This window comes from Erithacus rubecula, assembly GCF_903797595.1.
Source record: "Erithacus rubecula genome assembly, chromosome: 5".
Lineage (NCBI taxonomy): Eukaryota > Metazoa > Chordata > Aves > Passeriformes > Muscicapidae > Erithacus > Erithacus rubecula.
Genome location: NC_136687.1, coordinates 48,261,492 through 48,289,439, shown reverse-complemented (window position 1 = coordinate 48,289,439; position 27,948 = coordinate 48,261,492). Strand labels below are relative to the sequence as shown.

At 41.0% G+C, this 27,948-nt stretch overlaps 1 protein-coding gene across 1 annotated transcript; it reads left to right on the top strand.

Annotated features, from left to right (window-relative positions):
• Positions 1–192: 192 nt before the first annotated feature.
• MTTP (microsomal triglyceride transfer protein) lies at positions 193–26,467 on the top strand. The gene is made up of 18 exons (XM_079307079.1): positions 193–361; positions 4,785–4,972; positions 5,540–5,683; positions 7,677–7,784; positions 8,505–8,621; positions 9,656–9,795; positions 10,599–10,749; positions 14,087–14,244; positions 15,089–15,257; positions 15,820–15,927; positions 16,776–16,988; positions 17,997–18,208; positions 18,814–18,911; positions 19,013–19,134; positions 19,925–20,152; positions 23,944–24,068; positions 24,409–24,579; positions 25,075–26,467. Exons 1-18 carry the CDS (start codon positions 301–303, stop codon positions 25,241–25,243), a joined length of 2,682 nt encoding a protein of 893 aa, XP_079163205.1. The 5' UTR covers positions 193–300; the 3' UTR covers positions 25,244–26,467.
• Positions 26,468–27,948: the final 1,481 nt, after the last annotated feature.

The window sequence follows — 27,948 nt, the reverse complement described above, 5'->3', positions numbered from 1 at the left end:
GCACTGGAGGTGGGCTCTGCTGCTCAGAAATGGGTATATGTGGGCTCAGTATTCAAAAATGAAAGCTGAGGTGATCTATAAAATGGGGTAGAAACCACCAGTTACCTTAGTTCTTAATTATTAACTGGAAGTCCTTTCATGAACTTAGTACCTGAGTGTGGAATTTGGAATCTGACCTTTACTACATCTAGATAAACAGTGTGGCTGAGCCTGTGGCTCTCTCTACAAGTTCCACTCTCAGCTCACTTCTTGGAGGTTCTCACACTTCATGCTGCAGTCAGGAGCTCAGCAGAGTCCAGCATGATTCTTCTTACTGTGCTGTTCCTTTGCATCATTTCCACCTACTCAGCCTCTGTTAAAGGTAGGTCTGTACTGGACTTGGTTCAGCTTCTGCCTCAGCAGAGGCATAACCGCATGTGTATGCAGATCTGTTTTGCCTCAAAAATTATCAGCTTTACTCAGACGTGCTTGAGTAATACAAGATGCATTTAGTAGTTAGGTTTAAGTGTTTGTGGCATTCCTCTCAGCAGAGGTGATGGAGGAGATGATGTTTTCAAGTGCACAGTGGTGTGACCAGGAGATCAGGGATCTTGACCTTGCTTAATCAGGACATACTGTGGGGGCACTGACTTCAAAGGGACTTTTCACACGCTCGGAAGTTAAACACACGGAGTGCTCTGGTGGAGCAGAGCCAGAAAGTGCTCAGGGCTCTCCAGGTTTCAGCTCCTGAGCAGTTGACTCAGCTGCCACTGAAGTCAGTAAGAAGCATCCTGTTAATTTCATGAGAACCTTGCTTGAAAGTCTTGAAAATCTGGATGTCTGCAGAAACCCTGTGAGCAGAACTTTGCTCAGGTGTCCTGACAAAGTCAAGGGTATGAAATCTAGGAGACTGTCTGCTTCAGCAGTGCCAATGTATGAAGCAAGGAAAGGTGTCTGTAGTAGTGACCCCTCATGTACAACTTGACATTAGAGGAGCAGCAACCTTGTAACATAAGCTGAGGTTTTAGTTTAATGAGGATGTCTTCATCATGTGAGAAGCAGTGGGGGACACACCATCCTGGGTTAAGCATCCTGGGCAGAGTTGCTCTCATGGGTGCCACCTCCTTCTTCTTGCAGGGAGTCCAGGACACTGTGCAAGCACAGAGCAGTAACCTTCCTTCCTCCCTGCCTCTGTACACCCTCATGACAGGAGTTACAAAAGAGAGAAATTTGCAGGCAGTGCCTTTACCTGTGAATTTATTTCATGAAACTGCCACAGTCAGTTTATGGCTAGGTACATGGTGGTGTCTGAACTTCCCAGCTTCCACTTAGTATCAATTAAGCAAAGCTTCTTGATGTGAAGCAATATTTGTTTGTCACAACCTCAGGATACTGAGGAAGCATTTTGTCTTTAATTAGTCTTCTCTTCAGCTGTGCCAGATTTTCTCTTATGCAGAGAGATTGAGAGCTAAATTGCTGGCCCAAAGACCATTCAGGGCCTCAGTGTGAGAACTGAGATTAGGATTAGTGTTTTACTTTTTCATCAGGCCATACTGCCTTTTGGAAATATTAAAATATTATTCTGTTCAATTCAGGTTGGTCAGAACACATAAAACTTTCCTATTGCAGTTCCACCTGAAAAGTGTTTTCAAATAAGCGGATGGGGTTTGCTTTTTAAAGCTATCTGGTATCAGAGACAGTGGCAAATATGATTTATGAAGGTAGAGCTAGCAAGTAGTTAGAGACACACATGCTGTGCATGCCATATGTATTAATAAAAGGCACAGAACTTGACAGCTGTCTCTACTCATGCAGTGTAACCTTCTGTATTATACAGTATCATGATTTAATTATAGACTTGGCATGTTACCCTTAATGACAGACACTTAACATTACTAGTCAAGCTATGTGTTATGCACTCCACCTTGGAAGGAGCACTTCTGACCCCCAGAGAGCATGGCTGGGCTGATGGCAGTCTGTGTTCTGACTCTCCTCCCTTCTCAGGCAGTGGGACACTTGCCATCAACTGAAATGTCAATGGCTGCACAGGCAGCATGGATTCCAGTGCTGTGCTGAATACAAAGGAAGTAGCTTCTAAAAGGAGGGCTTTCTATTAAGAAAAGTTTCAATCAGAAAGGTGTTGCAATATTCCTTTTAAAATAGTACTGGTGTTTTCTTCATGGAAGTTGGCATGAAAATTTAGTTGTGCTGTTTTGAATACTGGTTCTTGTCAGTGGCCCTGTATCTCTGTCTCTCATCTGTCAAGATCCCCCTTGCCTCTCAGCCTGACCACACTATTCAGTTGTCTCTCTTGGCTTCCCCATTTCCACAGGGAAAAGTGGTAACTCTTTGGGACTGCTTTCAATACTGCCTCATTCCTACTGCTTCTCTTATTATCATCCACTGTTTGCCTCCCCTTTCCCATTCTGGCAACTAAAGCTGTGTTCTGCCCTGGCTCCTGCAGTGTTTTCTATGTGTGAAATGGGGAAGGCTTTCAAAACTGCATGTTCTTTTAGCTCCCAGGAATACTTTGCAATTATTTGTTTCTTCCATGACACTTGCAAGAAGCTGCTGCATCATTTGCTCATCTGTTTCCTTTATGATGGAATGGCTCTTTTGTATGTGGGGACAAGCAAATGCTAAAAGGGAGGAAAAAGGAAGGAACTCTCACAAAAGGAGAATAAAACTATGTATGTGTTCAGTTATGGGGAAGGAAAGAGGGTAGGTGAAAGGTGCTTTTAACTGAAAATAGGGAGGGAGCAAAACCACAACATGCACCTTAATAAGACGCTTGTCTCTGAGCACACAGAAAATTTCTCTTGCATGTGCTATTGCCTTATTTTTTTTCTGCACCTAGTGGGTGTTATTCCTAAAATCTCAGCCAACACTAAGACCTTTGCACTGCAGTTTCTGCTGCAAATGAAGGAACCAGAATTTTGAACCAGGAAGCAACTGGCTCCAAGGGACTGTAGGGAACCAGGGGTGTCCCTGAAAGGCACAGCCACCTCTGAGCAGGCACTGAGCATCCTCTGCTCTCAAGGGTAATGTAGCTTCAAGCAGGGAACTGGGGAAGGAAATGAGCTAGGAAATTTGCAATAACCTGCAGGAAGGGTTGTATGCCTCTTGGTGACTTTGTTTTGAAAGACACACAAGGCATGCAAAAACAGACCAGCCCATCTGTGCCAGCAAGATTCCTTCAGCCTCCCTGGGAAAAAAATCAATAGTTACAGCTTTGGCCTCTCACGTGTAAACAGGCTGGACCCACTGGGATCACCAGACTGGCTGCACCACAGTCCATTTAGTTTTGTAACTTTGCCAGTTTATACAATTTTCAGACTAAATTTGGTGGAGTGTCCATTTTGCTCAGGGAAAGGTTCTTTGAAGCTGACCTTGATCCACTGCCATGGTATCTGAGTGAACAGGGGGAGGATGTGAATAAAATCTTAATGAAGCAGGGGTTTTGGACTCTTTAAAAACGGCAGAATTCGTTCATTCAACCACGATGGAACTACCCTGTGCACCCATCTAAATGGGCTTTAAAATATTATAGTGACTGATTTTCCTTTCTCTCAATGCAGTCATTTGAAATTTATTTAAGTGAGTCAGATAAAACGGGGATGCAGCATGAATCAGGGTAGCCTCTGCAGGGGAAGACACTGATTTCATTACCGCATGCTTAAGAATTTTTCTGAGATATTGTGAGAGATTTTTGTTCTTTCCCCCACCCTTCCCTGCACTTGTCATAAAACTGAGAAGCATGTCCCTAAGAACAGCACTTCGTGTTTCTTAGATTAACTCTGTTGTGAACTTGTTGTTTCTGCTCTGTACCTACTGAACTCCATGAAGAAATTCCCAGTGCATTCAGTGGTGCAGTATTTGGGTGTGTGAGGCTGGTGCTGTGCTGCTTACAGATAGCACCTAAGGTCACTCTGTGTGTGTTTGCTTTGAGAATGTTAAGAGCAGTTAGTTAGCCAGCTTCCCTTCCCCTTCCCCTTCCCCTTCCCCTTCCCCTTCCCCTTCCCCTTCCCCTTCCCCTTCCCCTTCCCCTTCCCCTTCCCCTTCCCCTTCCCCTTCCCCTTCCCCTTCCCCTTCCCCTTCCTCTTCCCCTTCCCCTTCCCCTTCCCCTTCCCTTCCCCTTCCCTTCCCCTTCCCCTTCCCCTTCCCTTCCCCTTCCCCTTCCCCTTCCCCTTCCCCTTCCCCTTCCCCTTCCCTTCCCTTTCCCTTTCCCTTCCCTTCATATTCCTTAAAATATATAAATAAACAGCAGAGACAGAGCTATGGGGACAATTATTTGTTGAAAGAACTAGATCTTTATTATTTAATCTAAAAAATACATTCTTAATGTTTTCATTACATTCATGCCGCCCTTGGACAAGACTCTCAATGGATAGATTCCCAATAAACCTGCAAGAGATGGAGAGAATTATTTCAGTTGGCTCCAACAAATCACATCAGTGCATTTGACATTGCTAAGCACACAAATTGTGTGATTAATAACACTATTTTGAGTTGCTAATAACTTTGGATTAATTTGTATTGCTAACATCACTGAAGAAAAGAATCTGAGCATCTTAAAGAGCTATAACAGATTATTTTGTGACCATTCTTATATTGCATTTGTACAATCAGTGTCAGCTTAATCACAGAAAACCCAGCTGCTTTAGTGATACAGCCTCTGTAATCAAGAGCAGCAGGATCAGTCCCACGAATCTTAAATTTTTAATTTTTCTAAAGGTGTTTCTTAGAGAAAATGGTGATTATGTGAGTTAGTTCTAAAATGCTGTTTGTTTTTGCTTTCCAAACAGGGCACACTACTGGGCCAAGCCTAAATAATGACAAGCTATATAAGTTTGCTTACTCAGCTGAAGTCTATGTTGATCAGGTGAAAGCATCACTGCAGAAAAGTGCAGGATACCGGATTTCTTCTGGTGTGGATGTCAACCTCTTATGGAGAAATCCTGAGAACGATGATGACCAGCTGATCAAAATTGCGGTAATTATTGTCTTCAGACAACTTGAAATATACAGAATCTTTTCTGCACTTATCTAGCTGCTAATCTAATCTCAGAGAATTTACTTTCAGACCACGAGCTAAACCTTTTATTCTCTAGTCTCATCAACTAAACCCAGCTGCTTTGATGATCTGATTCCTATAGAATAAGATTTCACAAGTATCTATCTAACATCATAAACCAGAACTTCAGTTTAGAAATTGCTTCATACAGCACCTATTGCTTCAAACAACTGGTGTACAAACCCTTACCTGAGGGGCAGTATATTATCTGAAGCCCTCAGTTCTAGCTACAGTTCATGACACTTTCTAAATAGAAACTGAGTTTGGTATTTAGCTTTATGGTGAGATGTTCTGGCACTTATTTCCCCAGTGGAGACCACTGGCTTCTTTTGTAAACTTTGACATAGTAGTCCTGGAACATAAACGATCAGAACCAGAACTGCAGAAATTAAGAACATTTATTGTGTGATTTAGTCTTATCTAGCCTTCTCCAGGCCACTTCTACACTGCTCTCTACATTAATTTTCTCTGCTTTTACTTTTCTAGATGAAGGATGTTAAGGTTGAAAATATAAATGAACGTCCAGCTGATAAAAACATCTTCAAAGGAAAAAGCACAGAGAAGATTATTGGAAAAGAATATCTGGAGGCTTTACAGAGGCCCATAATGATTGAGCTAGTCCGTGGAAAAGTAAGACCCAGTCTTTTAAAATTCAGTCCCTAAAGAAACATGACACAAATCTTTTGTAACAGACTTGAAGAATTTGCCACTTCACTATTCACTCAGTCTTTTTAATAAGCCATTGTGTCCTATCATTCTATGTGAAATACAGTAGTTTAGAACAGACTGTAATTTACCTTCTAGCCCAAGCCTGTTGTGTGTTGAGACCACCACACAGTGGGGAAATATGGAGCAGATTGTCCACAAAGGTGGACACATGTGGATGTATGCACAGTTACTATGTGGGATTTGTGCTGTTGACTTCAGCAAGGGAAGGATTTTGTCCAAGACCTGAAGGCAGAAAAGAAGATACAATTTGTCATGAGGGATGTTCTACTGAGTCTGTGAGGAACAATGTTAATCACTTTAAACCCTTATCAGGTATTTTACCAGGACTGCTTTTCCCAGCTCTTTAGTTTGCTTGTTTACTCTGCAGTTTCAATGGTCCCAAGTTAATGAGCTTGATGCTGAAAGAGCTACAGCCTTACATGTTTTTTCCCCACTGGGAGCTGGTCTCCAAAAATCAGAAGAGAAGGGTCAGAGAGCAGGTGTGTCTCAAATGTGGCTGGGTTTTATATCATGCCATGATAAAAAACCAAAGCACTGTCCCGGCACAGGAAAACTCATGTCCATTTGTAGGTCTGAGAGTCCCTATTTCTCTGAGAAGGGGTTTCAAGTACATCCACCTCACTTTCTTTTTCCCAGCAGAGCTGCTTGTGCCCCCTTGTACTCAGCCTGCTCTTCTGCCCAGGGAGTGGTGAGGCTCGAGCCATGGCTGCTCCTGCCTCCTGTCCTTCACCCTCCTGTTGCTTTTGGCATTGGTCCAAGAGCCCCATTTCCCCCCCTGCAGCCCAAGCAATGCTCAGCAGGTGGGACATGGGCAGAGGGGCTGTGAGAAAGGAGGAGGGTTGAAGGTCACACTCCCTTTTCCCTTCTGCAGAGTGAAGTGAGGTCTGTGACACTCTATCCCAGCAGGATCTTTACCTACTGCTGTAAATAGGCACTGAGCACATACCCTGGCCACCAGCTCAGCCTGCTGAATTGCAGCTGCTATCAGACCTGCTCAGTAACTTTCAGACTCAGCCCTGTCATCAGTTTTACACAACATAAAAACAAACAGGACAGCACTGGCTGCGAACTGTACACATCCCTACATGAGAACAGAGGTACCAGAAGAACACAGAATAGATGTCAGAATGCATCTGCTCCTCATACATTGCACACTTTTACATGCTAAGGCTAAGATGTAGTATTAAAAACTTGGGCTTTTTCTCAGGCAGTAGAGTCTATACCCTCCTTTTGTGATTTCTTTGTAGTGTGACACTTTCATCCCTGGCACAGTAATTTCACCTCTCAGGGTTGCCCTGAGATAACACACTGATTGTACTTACAGTTCCAGAAAAAGGGGCATTTCTAAAGCACCTTGAATGCAAAGTGGAGGTGCAAAGTCTTGTTACCAGAAGAGAAGCTCAAGCATAACAGTTGACCCATGAAGTGCAAAGGTTGTGATATGTTTGACACGTCATTGAAGTCAGTCTATCCGTGTTTTATCTATGATTCATCCTGAGTTTTGGAACCTCTGATTAAAGTGCAACAGATATTATTCCCTCGTGGGGAGCAATTACTTCAGGATTATGTGGGAAAATGAGTTGCCTGTGAAGTTATGAAGAGTTTCCCGTTTCCCATCTAAATTCTCTGTAATTCCAGGTGGAGAGATGCTCACTGCATTGAAACTGCACATAGGTTCAGCTGAAGGGCAAAATATGTTTGTACTGTTATTGTCAGGCCCTGTAGCCTCTGCAGTCTGCTTAAATAAGGGCAACAGTTCAAAATTCAACTTCCTAATGAAAAAAACATAGAGGGAGTTTTTCTGGAGTGGATCCTCACTATTCCTTTCTCATTTAACCAGATTTATTATACACTTTTGAATGCTTTTTATATACTTTTTTTTAAATTCCTACAGGTTAAAACCTTCTACTCGTATCAAAATGAACCTGGTTTTACTCAGAACATTAAGAGAGGTCTGGCTAGCCTTTTCCAGCTCCAGCTGCACTCTGGCTCTTCCACTGAGGTATGGTGCTCCATCAGGCAAGATTATCATCACCTGAGGAACAGGCAGAGCCTGATCTGCTCTGAAAGGCAGACCTGTGGCTCCTGCTGACTTCAGGAGTGAACTGTGATAGAAATCAGCCCTTTGATCACATAAGAGGTTAGGGACGTAAAGACAGTCTTCTGAATATTTGGTGACACAAGTCAAATTGCTGCAATTAGCACAAAGAAGTACAATTCATACAAAAGCCTTTATAAATTTAGCACAAGTTGGTAATAAACCACTTTAAACCAGGTCACTATAAAAGTTGACTATACTGCTGTTTAAAGTTGGTTGATTCCTAAATTCAATTCAGTGGAGTCCCATTCTAAATCTGAGTACCCACATAAAGTTAGCACTGGTTTAGCTGTATCCATTTAAGTTGCTATCCATTTTTAAAATTCTAAACCTGTCCCCTTGAACAAAGCTTGAATTTAACTCAAATTTGTGAGTATAGTGTGAGCTGCATTTAAACAACCATTGTTACATTTCTTCCCAGCCATCTAATGAATAGTACCCCTGCCAATCCAAAGCAGACAGTTAGAACTACTGTCATCCTCAAAACAGTTAAATAAACCCAAGCAGTGCAGCATCTCAGGTACAGGATTCCAAGGGTGGGGAATATGCTTCATCTTTGGAAGGTGTTGTGGGATCCTAAAGATAAATTAAAGAAATTGTCCTAATCTAACTCTCTTTTCCAAGGTGGACATTTCTGGGAAATGCAGTACTACCTACCACGTGCGGCAAGATCAAGTGACTAAAGTAAAAGACCTAGACTCCTGTGAAATAGAAAGGAAAAGATTTAACAGCCACAACCAGGTATGACATCTTTAACAAAATAAAATCTATTCTTCCTATTTAAAATATACTCTTAGCAGCTACTACTCATCTTCTCAGAAGTCCTTCTTGCATTAGAGAAAGCAAATTCTATAGGTGAATTTTGCAGTTTTACTAGCCCAAATGTCATATGTAGCTCGTGTGGAGAGAACAGGGAATGGATTCTCCTATGGTGTAAACCGCTTTGGCTCAGCTGATACAGATACAGTCATAGTGATAACAGTAACCTTTTCCCCATCTGCTGTAAATGCCAGGCAAGATGCTAACTCCTGAATGGAGCCTGGTCAGGCTTGCCTGGAAGGTCAACGGCTTCCCTAATGCACAGGTGTAACAGGGGAGATGTGCCATAGAGATAACTGAAGCCCTGCTACAGCCCTAATGGTCCTCCACTGTTAGTAAATATCTTTCTAAATAGTGACTGCTGAGGGCAGACTGGACACCTGCTGAAGGCATGGGATTCTCTACATCATAAGCTGACCTTTCTCAGCTCAGAGAAGTACAAAGACAGCACACACACTCTTAATAAGCTGCCTTAACACTATGACTGGGATTCCCAATTTTCACATTTACGACAAAGGCATCATCTTGTTTTCAAAACAAGAAGCACAGCCAGCTACTTTGTTTGATCTGAGTGTGAACATGACAATCTCATTTACAAGACATTTCTGTGGAAAAAATTCTTGTCTTATTTAAAGCATATCTTAAACTAAATGTAGTACTGGTTGTTTTCTCAGTTGCAGCCTGTTCCATAACTTCCTGCCCTGCTCCTACTGTCTTTTACCCTGATACATACTGAATTTGAAGCATGTGGTATAGAAGAGAGGGGCTTCTTACTGCAGAGGGAATTCTTGAAAACCTGATTCACAGGCTTAATTTGAGATGGCAGCCTATATGCACCTTCCTCAAAAGGCTCTGCTTCATTACAAGACTTGCCCTCATTTGGAGCTGCGAGCTCTTTTCCTATTTTGTTTTTTGTTGAATGACCCTCTTTTGTTTTATTTTTTAATTATTTTCAGATCTTGGATGTTGGTACAAAAGGCACATCTGCTACAGTTTATGTGCTGGAAGACAGTTTCATTAAATCCATTAAGGCAGAAGAAAATTTTGTTTTTGTTCTGAATTACCGGCGAAAAACAGGTGCCAAAATAGTTTCAAAGTAAGTTGGGCCATTGTACTGTCACTAATGGTAGCAGGACTAGTGGTTCAAGTCAGGTTAATGTGTAGATCTTATATAATGTACTGTGCCAGGTACCAGGTCCAACTTTGATTAAATTCTTCCAGACCACAAATAATAAATAATTTCATTCATAAGAAGTTAACTGAAAACAGCAGGAATTGGCCAAACCCTTATAATCTACCTGTTAGTGCTATAGGTGTTCTGTCTTCTCATTTCTCAAGAAATACTTCTGATGGGTTTCCATTTCTAGTATGTGAGAGTTTGGAAGTATAGAAAATAAAATCTGCTGCATAGAAAGGAAACAACAGTGAAACCTAAATCTGTGTTAGACTCCAGACTCCAAAGCACTGAAAGTGTGGAGATACTCATACAAGATAAATGATTCAGGTATCTCAGTAATTGTAGATATTTAAAAGAAAAAGTACTTTAAAGAATCTCACTTTCCAGATCTTTTAAGAACAAATATATGAAACATTTCAGAAGGTATATGAATACTGAAGGCTGTTTATTATGTGTTATAAATCTGTGCTTTAGAAAGTCTCTCATAGAGGTATTTTATTGCATATAATTCTAGCAGTAATTCTGCTGGTATCAGATATTTCTGTTACCTTAAAAACCTCACAGACTTCCATGTTCTGAACATTTTAAAGTAAGACTTCAATAAGTCTATAATCTATATTTTTTTGTCTGTGGGGAGATTTGTTGTTTCCTCTTGGTGTGATTTCTGGATCTCTGTGCTGATGGTTGAACTCTAATGGTGTCCTCACTGTGTGGATGTACAGGCAGAGGCTGGAACTGAAGTCAGTCCAAGCTGGGACGGGACTGATCGCTGCAAAGCAAGTTGCTGGTGTGATCAAGACCTTGGACCCCAATTATGTTGCCATTCCCCTGGAAGCAGAGCCAGTGAAATCCGAATGCAAAAAGTGCCCTTCAGTAAGTAACCACAGGTTCATTGGACATCAGGTTGCTTAGCTGAGCAGGACAAGGGTGAAAGCAATTTTTTTGTCCAAGCAGAACTAGGACAGGTCCAACCTATCAATATAAAATACACCCTGGGGTAGGGAGTACAGAAGTGTTGCAATGGTGCTCACCCCATAAGAGTGTTGTAAGCATCTACCACTAAAAGTACCAAGCTTTTTGTTCTCTTTTAAAGACTGCAGTATTTCTCCAGATCACTAGAAAACACAGCACCCTGTTGTTTTATCTCACCTTTGCCAACCTTGAGCTGGTAGAAGCTTATTTCCTCAGGGTGGAAAATTAAGATAGCGGACTGGTGTTTGTAAACAGTTTTGTCATGGAGGAGCTGAACTGTGCCCAGGAATTCTAGTTCATGAGCCATTCCTCAGGCAGGCTAAACATTTGTTGGTAGTATATTTAACCTCTTCTTATTACCTGACCCCGAGGAAATTTTTTGTTTAGAGGATTTTATGGGTATTTTACAAGTATAAAATGAGGCTTTAATATTCTTGGGAAGTCCAATAATGTTTTCATTTTTCCCTGGGAAAAAAAATTGCCTTCTTTTTTTTTTTAAGTATTTAAGACGTGGAGGCTAAGAGCATGGCACTGTAAGTGCATCATCTTTTGTTTTACTAATTGTGTTAATCATCAACTAAATAAATTACAGTGAACTGTTAGCAAACAATATTAATGCTATTATCATTGAGGAATGAATAGGAACATTAATTTAAGGATCATTATTTTCTGGTGCTGATAAGCAAGATATAGCTTCTAGTCAGCACATATAATTTTAATCCTCCAGAGATACTCCTTATGAGCACAAATATGTTCTTATATTATAACTTGTGCTAGTTATTTGGAAGTAACATTACACTGTAATAATTTATCTTGTCTAATGCATGTTGAATCAGAGAGAATACCAAAAACATGTATTTGGGGAATATAGAAATGGTGCTGCATGTGTGCTGGAGCAGTTCTGAACAGGGAATATCAAGGAATCCTAAACAGAGTAGGGACAGGTGTTTTTTCCCTGACTGTCCATCGGGGTTTGTGCTGACCAGTTTGTCACTTGGGACTGAGTTTGTCATAACAGTTATAATTTCCAGACCAAGATAACAAACACAGGATATAATTCCAGAGTGCTGCCTGGGGTCTGAGCTATGTCATTATAAACCTAATGGAACGAGGAGAATGAAGTTCTGTTTTCTCACTGTATTTTTCAGTAACTGCTATGAAAGGATAGGCTCTATAAACAGAACACTGTATCCAAAGCAGCAACATAGCATATGGTACTTATATATCATAGTATACATTAATGCTCTGCTGACATGCTATGTCTTAGAGTTTTACATTCCCAAAGCCCTTTTTAAAATTGTAACAGGTCTTATCTCAATCTTTATGAATTTGGTAAATTAACCATTACTATCCTCATGTCCCAGACAGCAGCACTAGCTTCTCTGAGGTTATGGCAAATATTTGCACTTAAAATTAGGTCTAGATTTCTGTGTTTAGACAGCATAAAGCATGCTCTTTTTAGAAGAGCTCATGCATCTTAACTCTTTTATTCTCATGGTTCCTATGGGAAAGGGTTCTTGCCCCTTCTGAATGCGAGGTTCTGTCTTGTACAGCCACTCTTTGTATGTTGGTAAACAACTATCAGGTACTGACATTCAAAACCAACTCCTGCTCGGTTTGGAACATCTTGGTTTGGCTGGAGTTTTCCTAGAGTGCCCACAAGATCTCTGTCCTGATTTCTCTGTCAGAGAAACACAGGCCTGGTCCATGCTGAGTTGCCATGTGGAAGTGTGTGCATCTTGTGCTTGAATGTTTGGGTTATTAAATCCAAACTGCCTGAGATTTACATCAGGAGAATGAAAGCCCTTGTAAAAGTCAACTGTGAATGATGTTTTTAATGCCATGGTCACTGCAGAGGATGGCAGCTGCTCCTTGTAGCTTTTGAACAGTCTGAGCACCCCCCAAAGAAGAAGGCTTGGTCTCCACTCTCTCTTGCTTGAGATGGCTCCAGTTTGCATCTCCCACCTTGCTTGTCTCTAGGGTATGGACTAAACTAAGAGCAGCTCACACAATTGGGCTCTGCACAGGAGAAAATACAGGAGTAATGATGTTAGAGGTTTTTTTGCTGGACTGTGGTGCAACTTCAGCAAGGGGAATAAAAAGTGCCCCATGTGTTTATCCAATTTCAGTTAATAATAGCAATACTGACCTTGGTGCTAAGCAGTAATCACCAGTTGAAGTTAAAAAGACCCATCTGTGCCTCAGAACATGAGCTCCTCCCAGCTGGTCATTAATCCTCAGGAAATATCCTATGTCTCAATCATTGTTGCCTAATTATTGTTTGTTACAGTCGATAGAAGTTGCACTCTGTACTGATGAATGATATTTCTAATTGCCAGCAAGTTCAAGTGCTATTGCCCAATACAAAATCCACAGAGGGGAAGTATTTTAGCAAAGGTCAAATGGGTGCTGCTGTTACTTCCCACTCAGGAAAACTGCAGTAAAGACTGCTGCAGAGAACAGCTGAGTTTTCAACAAGGAATGTTCTCGATAATTTGAGATAACAGAGGCAAAGGCAATGAAGAGAGGAAAGGTCAAAATACATGCACTAGTTTCTTATGGGAGTGGATCTGGAAGGACAGATATGGGTGCTTTGCTACCATGTTGGTTGCAGGTTCAGGTAAAAAATGTGGTGTGGGAATAATACAACAACCACCAATTGCCTGTTCTAATACCATCTTACCTTTCATTCTGTACAATATCTACAAATCCCTTTGTATGCAAGCTTATGAATAAAAAATGGGAATAACTTATTGACATTTAATGCTGTTCTATACTGACCCAAAATTATCATCTTCTCAGAAAATATGATTAATTGATGGATTGGGAATTGTGCATGTCTGTTTTTTAAAAAAAATCTAGTTAGGAAAAAATGGGAACATAAGGCAATCACCATATTCACCAGAAAGCACAGTACATTTGCAAGAGAAGAGAATTCACTTTATTCCAGTTACAGTATAAATAAATTCTATTGTTCCAAAACATATTGCATTTAAGGTCATGTACAACATCAGGGAAATACTAAAGAATTATAAGAGAGACAGCTATAGAAAGGTTTCAAAGATATTTGTGCTGGGATTATCGCAAATTAACTAATATTAAGCTAAAGGATCATCAATCTGTTGGATTTCAGCTAATTTGAGCAACAGATGACCTACATGTCTGCACTTATTTAGTCTGATTTTGAGGACTGAAACCACAATCTGAGAGATTTGACATAATATGAATTGTTTTGCAGCTTTCTGAGCACTGGCAGAGCATCAGAGAACATATGCATCCTGACAGACTTTCCAAACCTGAAGCAGCAAAAAGCTTTTTGTCCTTCATTCAGAACATCAGAAAAGCTACAAAAGAGGAGATACTGAAAATTCTTAAAAGTGAAAGTAAAGAATTTCTGTAAGTTACCATGAACAAGCTTTTAAAATCTTTAAGTTACTGAAAAATGCAGAAGGGCAAATAGCATACAAAGAGATTGAGCTTTCCTGGTTATGTCTTAGCACTGTAAACCCAGTGTTTAGTATGTCTACAGGAAAAGGGATTTTTTAAAGTTATGCTTGTTCTTGTAATATAATAAATTTTTAGCACACCCTTCAGTCATCAGGATTGTATCTACAGTGCAAGGCCAACATGCTTTGTAGGTTCTCAAACCAAATACTTGTTCCCAAACATCCTATAGCTTGTTCTTGATTTCCCATTTGTTTCTTTCAATAGGAAAGACAACAAAGAAGGGGAAGATAAATGCCTGGGGATTGTCCTAGTATTAGAGTTTGGTTGTGAACTGCCTGCACACCAAGATTTGAGAGTTGAAAAGCATTTCTGAGTCATATGGTCAGGATCCTTCAAATAAATTGTAGCAGTTAGCAATGGAGATAAATGTGAGAGTCATTCTAGAAGCCTTTTCTCTATGTGCCATTGAGCATGCAGTAGTAAAAGCCTTTTTTTTTTTATTTACAACCTTGTCCTGTAAACTTTAATACACTTGTGATAGTTGGGTTTTCTGATACTTTTTTTTGGTCTCCTATTTGTATAAATTCAAATATTATCCATGGATATGAGTTTGTGTGCCATTATGAGGTGAGAGTTCAGGGACACTTTTTCCATCAAGAGTGAAAGATTCTCTTACTTGCAATGAAGAGTTATTTCAGTACATTAGCTTCTTTCTCTCAGTATGTAACCAAGCCTTTTCAGTATTGACTGGCTCATTGCAATGATATGTTCATTTAATTCCACTTCTTTGTAGCCCACAGGTAGTGGATGCTGTAACTTCAGCTCAGACACCAGAATCACTGGAGGCCGTACTGGAGTTCCTTGACTTTAAGGATGCAAGCACTTTCATCCTGCAGGAGCGCTTCCTGTATGCCTGTGGATTTGCTTCTCACCCCAGTGAAACTCTCCTGAAATTATTAACTGTAAGTCCAAGGACAAAACAAATGCAACAGAGCTAGTACTCTTATTCCTTGTTCCAAGGGGAAGAGCAGAAACAACTATTGCTATTTCTAATTTTCTTTTCTTTATACCTTCCAGGATTTCATATAAGTGTGCCATTAACATAGAGCCTGCAAACAGCAAGCATTCCTAGGTCCAGACTGAAAGTCTATTTACTTTGTAAAATATTACCAGAATCCAGTACTTGGAAAAGAAACATAATACTGAACATTAGGAAAATAATTTGAGGGTTGTTTGGTTGTTGCCTTATGCAAATTCTGTAGCCAGAACTGTAAATCCCTTTTTTATTCCCCCCAAAAAAATCTACTTGAGTCATTGAATCTAACTTAAAATGAAAACGACACTAAGTTATTATATGTAATATATGTGTAATGATAGGGCTGTGCTGTGCTTAGTTGTGGTAATCACTGCTCTGGCATTGCATTAATGTTCACAGAAAATGAGGGAGCCTACTGAACCCACAGCAGAGTGTGGCTTGGCATGTTTACACTGAGACACTAAAACAGCTTTGCTTTTGCATGGCAGGAGAAGTTCAAGGGGGATGTCGCCAATGAAGATATCAGAGAAACTCTTGTCATTGTCATGGGAGCACTCATTAGAAAGCTGTGTGACAGAGAAGGCTGCAAGCTGCCAGTGAGTATCTGATGGTCATTGCTGCCCAAATTCTGGTCTGCAACACATAACTGATCCCTGGTGACGTTACTGGAAGAGCATGGCAGACATGGGAAGCAGATTCTCCCACTTAAAATAAGCCCATGAACTCCTATGTTTGATAGAGGTTGTAGGTTTTTTTTTAAATAATGACTTCTACTTTGTCAGATTTAGGCCTTAATCTTGTCTCTTCCCATTTCTGGCTGAATCTGTCAGCAGAAGCAGTACTTGTGCTGCCTTGTTCAAAAGCTTAGCATATCCTCAGAGAAATGCAGACAAAATCAGGATCTGTTTATTATTTGCAATCACCTTAGGCTATTTCACCTCTGTGAAGAAAATTCATTGATTCAAGTACTCAACTGTGCCCCAAATATGCATAGAAAGAGGAAGACTTTAAGCATAAACTGAGTAGATGCTGGTGTTACAGGATGACAGTGATCAGACAAGGCTGCTGGATCTGTGTTGTTCAGCACTGCAGCACACCGCTGAAAAGATACAGAGCACCTGAACAGGCCCTTTTAATTTCCCTTGTTAATTGCCAGGCAGTTTGAGAACATTATGTCATGAGGCACTGAAGAACACTTCCCTTGCCTTTTTTTGTGGGGACTTGTTGGCAGGAGCAGCTGGCAAGTGATAAAACTTTGGATCAGATGTCCCTGTGGCTGCAGTCACTGTGGTTATGCTTGAAGGAAGCCATCAACATACAAATGACACCTTTGCTAACCATGTGCAACAAAACAGAACCAGAACCCAGCCCTGCCCCTTCTACACCTGCAAGGGGGAAAAGGGAGGTTTAAGGTCACTGTTTAACGTGCAATTGATTTTCTTAGGCTGTTGGGGAAGCCAAAAGGTTGATTCTAAATAGACTGGAGAAGGCCTCGAAAGATGACAACGTGCGGATGTACCTGCTGGCACTGAAGAACGCGCTCCTTCCCGAAGGAATTCCACTGCTTCTGAAGTATGCTGAGTCAGGAGAAGGGCCCATAAGCAGCCTTGCTGCCACTGCCTTGCAGAGATATGATCCTTCTTTTCTCACCAAAGAGGTAAGAAAATATACTGCCCTAGAATAGGAGTGCAGGAGACTGTATTAAAGATAAAGGATAAATTAGCAGAATTCATTTCTTGTCATCAGCAACATGGACAGAGAGGTTGAGTACAATCTCAGTAAGTTTGGTGATGGCACCAAGCTGTGTGCACCACACAGTCAACATGTTGAAGGCAAGGAGTGGGCTGGTGAACATGTGCTAGTCAGCCCTTGGCTCTAGGGTCACACACAGCCATTAAGGGTGGCATGCAATCTGCGGGGAAAACGGGACTCTGCTCGCCAGAGGGAGCACTGTGCAACCCCTGCTCTTGCTTGTGCTTTCACATAGTCAGGGAGAACACACAAAGGAAGAGAAGGGTAAAATAGCTGCATTTTACCCGCAACCTCCAAGAGTTGGAAAAGACATAGAAAAAGGTGGGACGAGGTCCTGCCTCTGCTGCATTACCTTGCATTTCATTTCATACCTTTCAATCCTGGCTGCCAGGGCTGAGGCTGCCAGGGTGCTGCTCTGCAATGAGCCTGCTGGAGGCCATTCTGTCAGTGGGGCTACATGGCTTTCCACAGACTTCCCTGAAACAAAGATGTGTCACAATCTTCTCAGGGACATTAGGCCACCACAGGCACTATCTAGAAAATTAAAATATTCCTGATTTTTTAAAGTACATATTTCCTTAACAGTCAAGAAAATCTCTGCCTTACCACTGCAACATTTGTTCTTAGTGCTGCTACTTATTTACAGCCCCGCTTTGAAAACCAGCGTGTAAGGCTGTATTTGGTCTGTGGCTGAGAGAACATAACAGATGTCTCACTTGTCCTTGTGGTCACTGAGCTATACATGTCTCAACATTCCAAAAGGACCAGGAAAAACATGATGCTGAAAATATATCCTTATGTATTAGCCTTAGCTATGGAGCTAACTTAAGCTGATATTATAAACAAGATTCCAACCTGTACTTTGCCTAGTCATCTGCATTAGCATTGAGTGAATAATGTGTTTCCTGACCAGGTGAAAGAAACAATGAACAGGATATACCACCAGACTCGCAGAGTCCACGAAAAGACAGTGAGAACCACAGCAGCTGCCATCATCTTAAACAGTAACCCATCCTACATGGAAGTGAAAAACATCCTGCTCTCCATTGGGGAACTGCCTATGGAAATGAACAAGTACATGCTCTCCATGATCCAAGACATACTGCAGTTTGAAATGCCTTCAAGGTACATTAATTTCAGTGTAAATAAATACAGCCCTTTCTTATGAAAAACACACAGATTCTTATCAATTACTAAAATTTAAGGAGAGTATAAAAGGATATCTTAATTTTATGTCCCTTGTATTGTTATTTCAAAATAGATCCCTTAATTTCAAAGTAATTCTTTTAATAGCTATTCACATTTTCACAGGTACAAAAAATAATCAGGCATCTGACTTGCATTACTATGAAAAATGTAATCTGTTGATCTTAGTTCTCTCAGTGGATCCCTTGCTTTTAAATTTCAAGAACCAGTGATGTGGAAAAATCTTAAACATCAGTGTGAGAATGAAAATAATCAATATATATCTTCTTCTCAAAACTATTAGTTTTCAAGCAAGATCTTTGCTTGCCTTTCTTCCTGTGACTGCAGGGAATACCTGAAATTGAAAGAGATTATAGGTGAGGGCAGATTTTTAGTGGAAAAAGGTAAGGGTTTTAGACACCCTCTTTCCTACTAGGAAATTCACCCTTTCTTAAATTTGATCTTTCTATTAAAAAGTAATACATTTGGTACTGTAATATTTTTGTCTCTCAGTGATTTTGTTTGTTTGTTTTGAAATACCACAGCAAAACAGTTCGGCAAGTTCTGAAGGACATGCGTGCCCACAACTATGATCGCTTCTCCAAGATGGGCTCTTCCTCTGCCTACACTGGATATATCACACGTATGTAACCATGAAACTGCCTTTGAACCCTCTTTGCATTCCCAACCATTTAATTAATCCACTAGTTTAGTCACAGGCACCTTCTTTCTTTTTTAATTAAGGTGGTCCTGATGTGTCATCTACGTACAGCCTCGACATCCTCTACTCTGGCTCTGGCATTTTACGGAGAAGTAATGTGAACATCCATGTTTTTGACAGAAACACTGAGCTTCATGCCATCCAGGTAATTGCCACACTGTACATAATAACTAAGCCAGCATGTGATCCTTGTCTTACAGCTTCTAAGTCAATTCAGCTAATGCTTAAGACCATAAAGTTTGCTACACTGGGCAGAGAACAAGCCAATAACAGGAGAAAACCAGTCACAGGGAAAAACCCTACAATTGGCAAGTGGCATGTGTTTGCCATAAAAAAAACAAGTGTTTTGTTCTGCATCATACATCAATGTCTGTGTCTGTAAAGCCTATGTTGTTTATCTGATGTAATCAGTAAAAACTTTGTGAGTTTGTAAAATCAGTTCCCAGTTCAGGTATGTCACAGAATTGAAATTCAGGGAGTAGATAAAATCTAAAAATCAATTCCATTTAAATGTCTATGTTTTAGACTTTTCTTAATATTAGCAAGTTGGTTCGGTATTATAATTTTCCTAAATTTACGCAGGACAAAAATTGTGCAGTGAAACATCTCTGGCCTTTCCTCTCAGCTGTCCGTGAAAAATAGTCAGATGAATAAAGGAAAGTGTGTTTGAAAGAAAACTAGTGTCAGGATTGTGATCTGCATATGGGTAAATCCTGCTCAGCACCTAAAGGGCAAAAACATGGTATGAGATAATTTTACTTTCCATTTTTCTAGGTGCACTACCTAGTTCTATTAAGTCTTAACCTCATACCTTTTCCACTACAATGAGATAAATTAGAATTAGGCTCTTAGACATTAAGAAAATATGTGGTGTTGTTAATAGTCTCAGTCAGGCAGGATTTTTTTATTGATTCTGTATCACTGTTAATTTGTAGGTGGTGATTGAAGCTCAGGGTCTGGAGTCCATAATAGCTGCAACTCCTGATGAAGGCGAGGAAAACCTGGACTCCTTTGCTGGCATGTCAGCCATTCTGTTCAATTTCCAGCTCAGGCCAGTGACATTTTTCCAAGGGTATGGTGATTTAATGTCTAAAATGCTCTCGGCAACTGGAGATCCCATGAACGTGGTGAAAGGCCTTGTCCTCCTCACAGATTTCCTACAGGTACACTATTTGCACTATTTACACTATTTTTTGCAGCACACTATTTGCTTCTTTTTCTGTCTCTTGAGCACAGATTATTCCTCCCCCACACTGCTATTGTAGGACACCTTATCTTCTTTATTTTCAATGCTGATAAACCTGACCAGTGTTACACAGGCTACCCTTATGAGGAGAGCAAAAGAAAGGTGATGAGTATTAAAAACCAGAATGAAATTACATGAAAAGCAACCTAAAACAAAGGTCAGAAAAGATATTCTAGAAAATAAAGCTGAATCTTTACAAAAGCAACTCCAACTGAGTTTCCTATTGAAAATTCATATTACTCTCAGCTATGACCTCCCCTCCCACAGTTTCTTGTAATACAGTATTATCCCACGTGATCACCTAAGTTTTCCTCTTCACGAGTTGTCCAGGGACCTTGTGTCCAGTTAGGCAATAATTGTCAGGTGAATTAATCAGGTAACTATCCTTCAAAGAACAGTGCTAAGAGGTCCAGATTTCAGCTGTTTATTTCTAGGCAAAACAAGGAATTAAAATGAGGACTACACCGTTTTTATACAACTGTCACCCCAAATGATTTGCTAATTTTGTGCTTAAACAAACTCACATATAAATATAACTGGCTTCATAATGTGTTATTGAGGGCTAAGAATCTAGACATCTCTCTCAAAGTGCACGATCAGCACTTGGTTTGATATCTTTGCTCTTCCCAAGCAGGGATCTCCCTAGAACCTGTGGATTTAACAGCTTTACTTAGCTCATGAAACATCTGCAGTTGCAAACTTTACTTTTGGCCTTTCCCTTTTAATTCTTGACAAAAGAAAATGCCAAAAGTAGATGATGAGACAATCCACTCTGTTCAAAATTACACAGAAATACCCTCTGCACATGACAGGTTTCTCATAAAGAACCCAGCTCAGCTCCTAGTAATGGTGTTTTAAGTCCAGAGGGCTTTCCAAGTAGTGGCCAAATTGGCTAAGTAAAGCTCATTCCAGCAGTGCTTTACAGTTCACACACAGATTATGGGCAAAAACTTTACCGTGACCTATTTAACAAACAGACCGCAGAGGTGAGAAAGATAATCATGTCTAGTCCTGAGCACAGGGGGCATTTAGAGAACTAAATATTTCCAACTGCTGTGCATGCACCAAGCTCCAGACATACTCCAGCTGAACCCACTGGCTGGGCACCCACAGTGCTCTGTCTGCCAGCAAATTCTCCTCTCCTTTTCTTTGGAGAACCTCTCAAAAGCCTGGGGCAGCCAGGGCTGGGACTGTGTGCCATTTTTAACAGGATCAGGGTGCAGTGTTTTCAGTCAGTCACTGCATGTTTGGAAGCATTGCAGCAGTGTCTTACCTCCACACTCTACATGGGCAGGAATGATTTAAAGCACTGTTGAACACACCTTCAGGCTGAGCTGCCTTTTAAGTACAGCACATCTTTCTAAGAATGGTCTTACAGTTACACTCCAGCTCATCAGCAGAGCAACATGGTTTTGGCACTTCCACATGGCCACAGTGTTGTCTGAGGGCTAAGAATAACCAGAAGTTATATTCCTGCTGTAAAATAAACAGCTCTCATAAAACTGTTTTTGAGACTTCTAAGTCACCTGCATTAAAGTTCAGCAGTGTTAATAGTTCTCCTAGGCAACACACCTGCCAGAAGCCCAGAGAAATTAAATACTGTATTAATAGGTCAGAGAAGCCACTTGAAAGCCAGACCCCAGTGGAAGTTAGCCAGTTCCCAGAGAAGTGCTTGTTGTAGACATCTCTGTGTTGCATTACAGTAAGGTTGCATTACTGTGCAGTACATAAAGACACTGTTTTTTATTGAAACATGACACATTTCAGCATTTTAAACAGTAACAACTGACTGATTCTGATCTTTTGGATCACATTTTCCACTGCAAATGAGACACAAAGCTTAAAATAGGAAAGGAAAGGAAAATACTTCTCCTGAGGAGGCTGGGTCCCTGTGATTTACACCTCCCATCAGCCTGGATTGGATTTGCACATGAGACGAGGGACAGGACTGAGCTATAAATAAGGAACTAGATGAGCTAGTAAAACACAAGACAAGTGCTCCTTAGCTTCTCTGCTGGTTTCAGTGACAAATACAGCTTAATTCTAGGTAGCATTTAAGCCTTGAATACCGTGCAGCCTTTGTAAACCCAGCCTACTTTAATATTCTTGGGTGCAATTTGACAATACATCTAAAAATACCCGCTCCTCTGGTTGTGTGTACATATCTCTGCCAGCAGATACTGTTACCTCCTCACTCATTAGCAGCTACCCACCAATCCAGTCCCAATTAAAAGCTAAGTAAAATAAAGTAAAACAAGCTTTATGTTCACATCTAAACAGACCAACTAGAGAAGTATATTGCAGTCAGTATAAAAACTCCCTTTGATTTCAGAAAGACCACAATTTCAATCCATGATTTTAACTTGGGTGAAAAAGAATTAAGAAATCAGAGCATCATATGATCACACTTGCTGGGGTCACGCTGGATTTATAAGCCACAGCCAGCCCACTGCATTCCTTAAATCTCAAGCCCACTTTAGCAGCAACTGACTGCCAAGATGGCTCTGCCAAGCTGGTTCTGTCAAGGAAATAATTTCAAGGATAGTTAACTTACCCTAAAAGGTGAAGTAGCCATGTACAGCTACCATAATTATCCAAGTCTTCAGTTACAGCCGGATAACTTTAATGTTCTGAACAAAAACCTTCCCTGATGTTGCTCCTTGCTATAGGGATTAGGAAGCTAAACTGACTCTCTGCTTGCTTCCTTCTTAAATCTTGGGACAGCATTAGTTGGAGCCACTGGACTACTGAATAGCTAAGAAGAGAATAGAGATTTCTAGGGTGCTTGGACATCAAAAAGGGACAGGAAATTCACATTCCCTATAAAGGCCTGCAACTTACAGGTGCTGAGAATACCACAGGCACAGAAACCTGGGAGGAGGGAGAAAACTATTTATGAGACTGCAAAAGGTGTCCTGTATATGAGGCACATGATCAAAACAAGCTTTTCCCAAATTAATGTATATTTTAGAATGGCGAGTTCAGTTCTTAGGGAAGCAGGACAACTATGTAAAGAGAACTAGATTGCCAAGCTGGGTGAACCTTAAAATCTTGGCTGTGGGTCAAACCTTAAAAGTAATGAACTGCCATGAACCTGAGCTATATTACCACTTCCAAAATGGACTTTATTGATGTGTTTCCAGTCCAGCCTTACAGGTTTCATGAAGCCATGAGCATAGATGATATTTGAAAGAAAATGCATTAAATGCAAATTAAGGTGCATTAGCTGATAGGTTTGGTCACCCAACCACTGAAGATGTAATTCCTGTCATATGATGGGTTTGGAGCCAGTGGCAGCTTCCTACTGCCAGTACAGGTCTGCTCAAGGGTGCTGAAGTCACACTGCACTGCACCTGTGCTGGGCTTCCAGCAAGGAGTTTAATCTGATCCAGCTGGACTGCTGTCACAGCCTCCGTGGGGCTTGTGTGGTAGCTCTTGGCGACATGATATTCCCTGCAGTGACACTCCATGCAGAAATCATGCCAGCTGGCACACAGGGGAGAGGGGAAGGATGCAAGGTGCCTTGCTGTAGCTTCATCCCATTTTTGGGGGAGGGAAGAGCATCAGCATATTTTGTCCATCCTTTCAGAAAATCCCTTTATTCCTTTTTGTTTCTGCAAAATTCCAAGAGGTGTCAGTGCAGTACCAAAAGGAATAAGGAAACTCTGAGGTCTGCAGTCAGTGACCTGTGCTTTCCCCTGGCTCCAGGAAATCCAGCTGCAGTCTGGGCCCACGGCCAGTGCAGAGTTCATGGGTGGACTGGCCATCGACATCTCCGGAGGGATGGAGTTCAGCCTGTGGTACCGGGAATCCAAAACCAATGTCAAGAACCGGTGAGATACTCCCAGCTGTAGCTTTAGGCAGCTCAGGCTTCTCAGCCATGGTAGCACCAATGAGATGAATTGAAATAGAAAAGACCTTGCAGATGAGTTAGAATTAAGCAATTAAATAAATAGAATTAAATAGTTATGTGCATGGGAGAATGTTTGTACTTCCCTTTTCCTTCCCATCTGGATAATACCAGTTCCCACTGGTCTCATGAATTTATATGAAGAACAGGATCCTTTGAGGGCAGTTTTTATGTATGTATGGTAGGACTGTTTGTAATTCAATTTCCTCTCTTTTAATGTGTTTTGAAATAATTGTAATGCCTGATTTTTATATTTTTTGTAGGGTTGCCATGTTTGTATCTGGTAACACTGAGGTTGATTCCTTCTTTGTAAAAACTGGTATGGAAACCACTTTGGAAACAGAAACATCTTTAGACTTCATCTCCACGGTGCAGTTTTCACAGTACCCATTTTTGGTCTGTATGCAGATGGACAGAGTGGACTCTCCATTCAGGTAAGAACTAAGAGCACACACTTTCTGAGGTGTCCTTCCAGCCATCTGCTGGAACTTTTGGTTTTCACAGATGCAAGAGATTAATTACTGAGGCCAAATTCTAACTTAACACAATCAAGTGCAGTACAGGTTGTTACACACAGACCTCTCTGCTAATCCCCATTCCCTGTCCCTCACCCCTGAGGCTCAGAAATAATCTTTTTGAAGATCACAACTGATCAGCTCTGAATGTGCACTTCAGTCCAATTTTTAAATTTAATTTTGCATGTAGTGGGGCAGTAGTGCCCTCGTGTGCAGTCAGAGGAATCAAAGACCTTGAGAATCGTCAGGAAATCCAAAGAAAACAGAGTCTGCTATTCTGCAGCTGCTAAAACATGTGCTGATTATATCTGCTCACTGTGGAAGTGCCAGCTCACCTGTGTGCAGGCTGTTTGTAGCAAGGTGCAAGCTCTGCATAAACCTGCTAATGCCAGAGCCCGGTGCTGTGTCTTGCAGGACTCAGATGACCAAGTACGAGAGCCTGCCCTCCGGCAGGCGCTACACTGCCAGGAGGGGGAAAGCAGCCTCCTTGGCAGGGAGCGAATACCCTCTCCACCAGGAAAACTCCAACATGTGCAAGAGGGTGATCGGCACAAAGTCTGACTCTGCTGGCAGCTGGTTTTGAGCTCAGCTCCTGCTCTCCTGAATCCCTCAATGACTTAGGCCTGCACGTACCTTACCAGCGTGGAGCTCGACCTTGCACTGCTGCAGTTAGTGGGAAATTTGCCATTGATTTCAATGGGCCGGGATCAAACTCTCAGTGCGTGCACAGTGTTTACATGTTAACCTATATTTAAAACTTTTGTAAAAAAGACGACCCTAAGGCAAATAAAGACCAATTTGGTGGCATTCTATGCACTCCCTTAAGGGTGGTGCTTGTTCTTCATTCTTACTTTTTTGTGCCAAAAGCAAAAGTAATCCTTCATTTTTCCTTCTTTGGGGAATACAGGAGTCTGTTTTTGACATGCAGTAAGAACAATTATGATGTATAAAGAATGATTATTTATAAATGTGTTTTAAAGTATTTAGGTGTTTTAGGCCTATGACCAATCCCTATTCAAATATTCAAGTATGATTAATATCCAGATAGGACCATGAATTCCTGCCTACTCAGTATTGCCTGTTTACAAAACAGGTTTTATTTTACATGATTTGAAAGGATTTTGTGGGCTTTTTTAAGCAGGCAAAACTTGATTATTATTATTTATCTTTTGGAGGGTTTTTTTTATTAACTGCTGTAGTTAAATACAATTGATTAACAGTGTGGGGTTATGTTTCCAGAAGGACTTACAGTTGCCTTAATTCTGTTCTCATTGAAATCAATGGTATAATTTCTGTAGCTACCAGAAGCAGGAGCAGAGTTAAGCCAACACTGGCTGCTCATCAAGGTTGCCTCCTAAAAGTTTGTCTCCCTGTAATCAAGGCAGATGCATTTCAAAAAATGAGCACCCACTAAGGCAACTCTGAACTACAAAGAAGGAAAGGATCTTGAAAGAAATAAATTTTGGATGCACAGGCTAGCAAAGCCTGTGCCAAGCCAGAACATTTTCTTCTAGGTAAGTTAGGCTTTTATTTCAATGGAAAAAAACAATCACTACTCAGACGAGTCCTCTGATTAAAATTACTTATACACCTCAAGCAGTGTCTTCATAGGATCTGTGGAAAAAAAGTTTTACATTTACATCAGCATTGCAGATCAAAAAAAATATACCCCATTGCAGCTCAGTTGATCCATCTGATTTAATTTTTTATAATTTTTATAGGACAAGGTAAGCAAGTGCTGTTCACAAGAAAAGTAAAATAAAAAGCCAAGAACAATTGTTTATTTTTAAAAAACCCAAACCCAGAAGCAGGCAGGAAAACCTCATAAATTGTCATGAAAAAAGATTTAGTACAAGATTAAGAAAAAAATCCAAGTTCTTTGGTGTTGTATAAAACCAAGAGTGCAGAAATCTGCAAAAATCAAACTGTCAGTGGGATGAAATAGCCTGCTTGTTGTCTTTCCTAAAAATGCTGGCACATTTCTAGCCAAAGCCTAAATAAACCAGGTAAAAATACAATGTGAAAAACTTGTTTCCAGTCTTATTGTCTGTTACTTTCTGGGTAGAGGAAGCCCCTCACTGGAGAAGGAATGGTTTTGATTGGGGTAAGAGGAACCATTTTACTCACCTTGACAATACGGAGCAATAACTTAAGTTGGCACTCACTTGTCCTGGGCTCCCTCTCTGACCAGGACACCTCCAGCTGGATGCACACAGGCTGGAGGTGCCTGCCCAAACTCTCTGCCCAGAGGAGAGGCAGGACCCAGGCATTCCTCAGTGTCAATACTGCCCTCAACATCCACTCACAGTCTGCACTCTCTGTGCTGTAGGCACCTCCACTGCTGCTTCAGGAGCAAACTGAAGACAAGCTTTTGCATTTGCTATTACTACTTGCTCTTTGTGTCACACAAAACAGAAATGAGGGCAGAGCTACTCACTCACAAAGCAAGAGAGTCTCCTCCTGCAGTGACCTGACACCCTAAATATCGAAGATGGACAATGAAATAGCTGCTGTCACTATTTTACATGGAAAGGGTTGAGATATCAACAGATGACACCTCAGACCCACTCTGCCAGGCTTGCTGATCATTTTACAACCCAAAATCAGAATAAAAAGGTTCTAGATAATGCAGTTTATATCTGTAAGACCTTTGTCTGGCAGCAATCCCACTGCAAGGCTTACCCCTTCTCAATTTTATCAAATTGAAGAACCAGCCTGTAAAGGGAAATTGTGGCCCTCCCACAGCTTTTACACTTAAACAGAGCCCCTGAGACCCACACTGCTCCTTCAGAAGTGATACTTGTCTTCGTGGATACCCCCTGGCATGGCAGCAGATGCTTCTGAAGCTATCTGACCCCAACAGCTGGACATAATGGGGATTCCAGGAGAGGTTTAGTCCAGCAGCTGGGTAATGGAAGGCCATGGCTTCCTTACTTGGGCTCCATAGCTACTGAAACAACAAAAGTAACAAACTTCTAAAAATAAGGTGAAATTAACTGCTCGAGGCTGCATTTGAAAGGAAAAAACAGAGTTACAAACAAAGCAAATGTTCATAGTGTTTATCAGATGAGTGGGGGTTAATCAAGATGTAAAATATGTATTTAATAATTGTATTACATTAACTTTTAAGTAATCAGCAGTGGTAGCAATTAAACAATAAGTTTAGAGAAGCAGACAAATGCTCAGTCTTTTCTAATTGGAAGCCACAGAAGGAACAGTGCAATGATAATCCAGCTAAGTCCAAAAAGCAGCTCACTTGCAATAGACACTTGGAAACTTTCCTCTTCA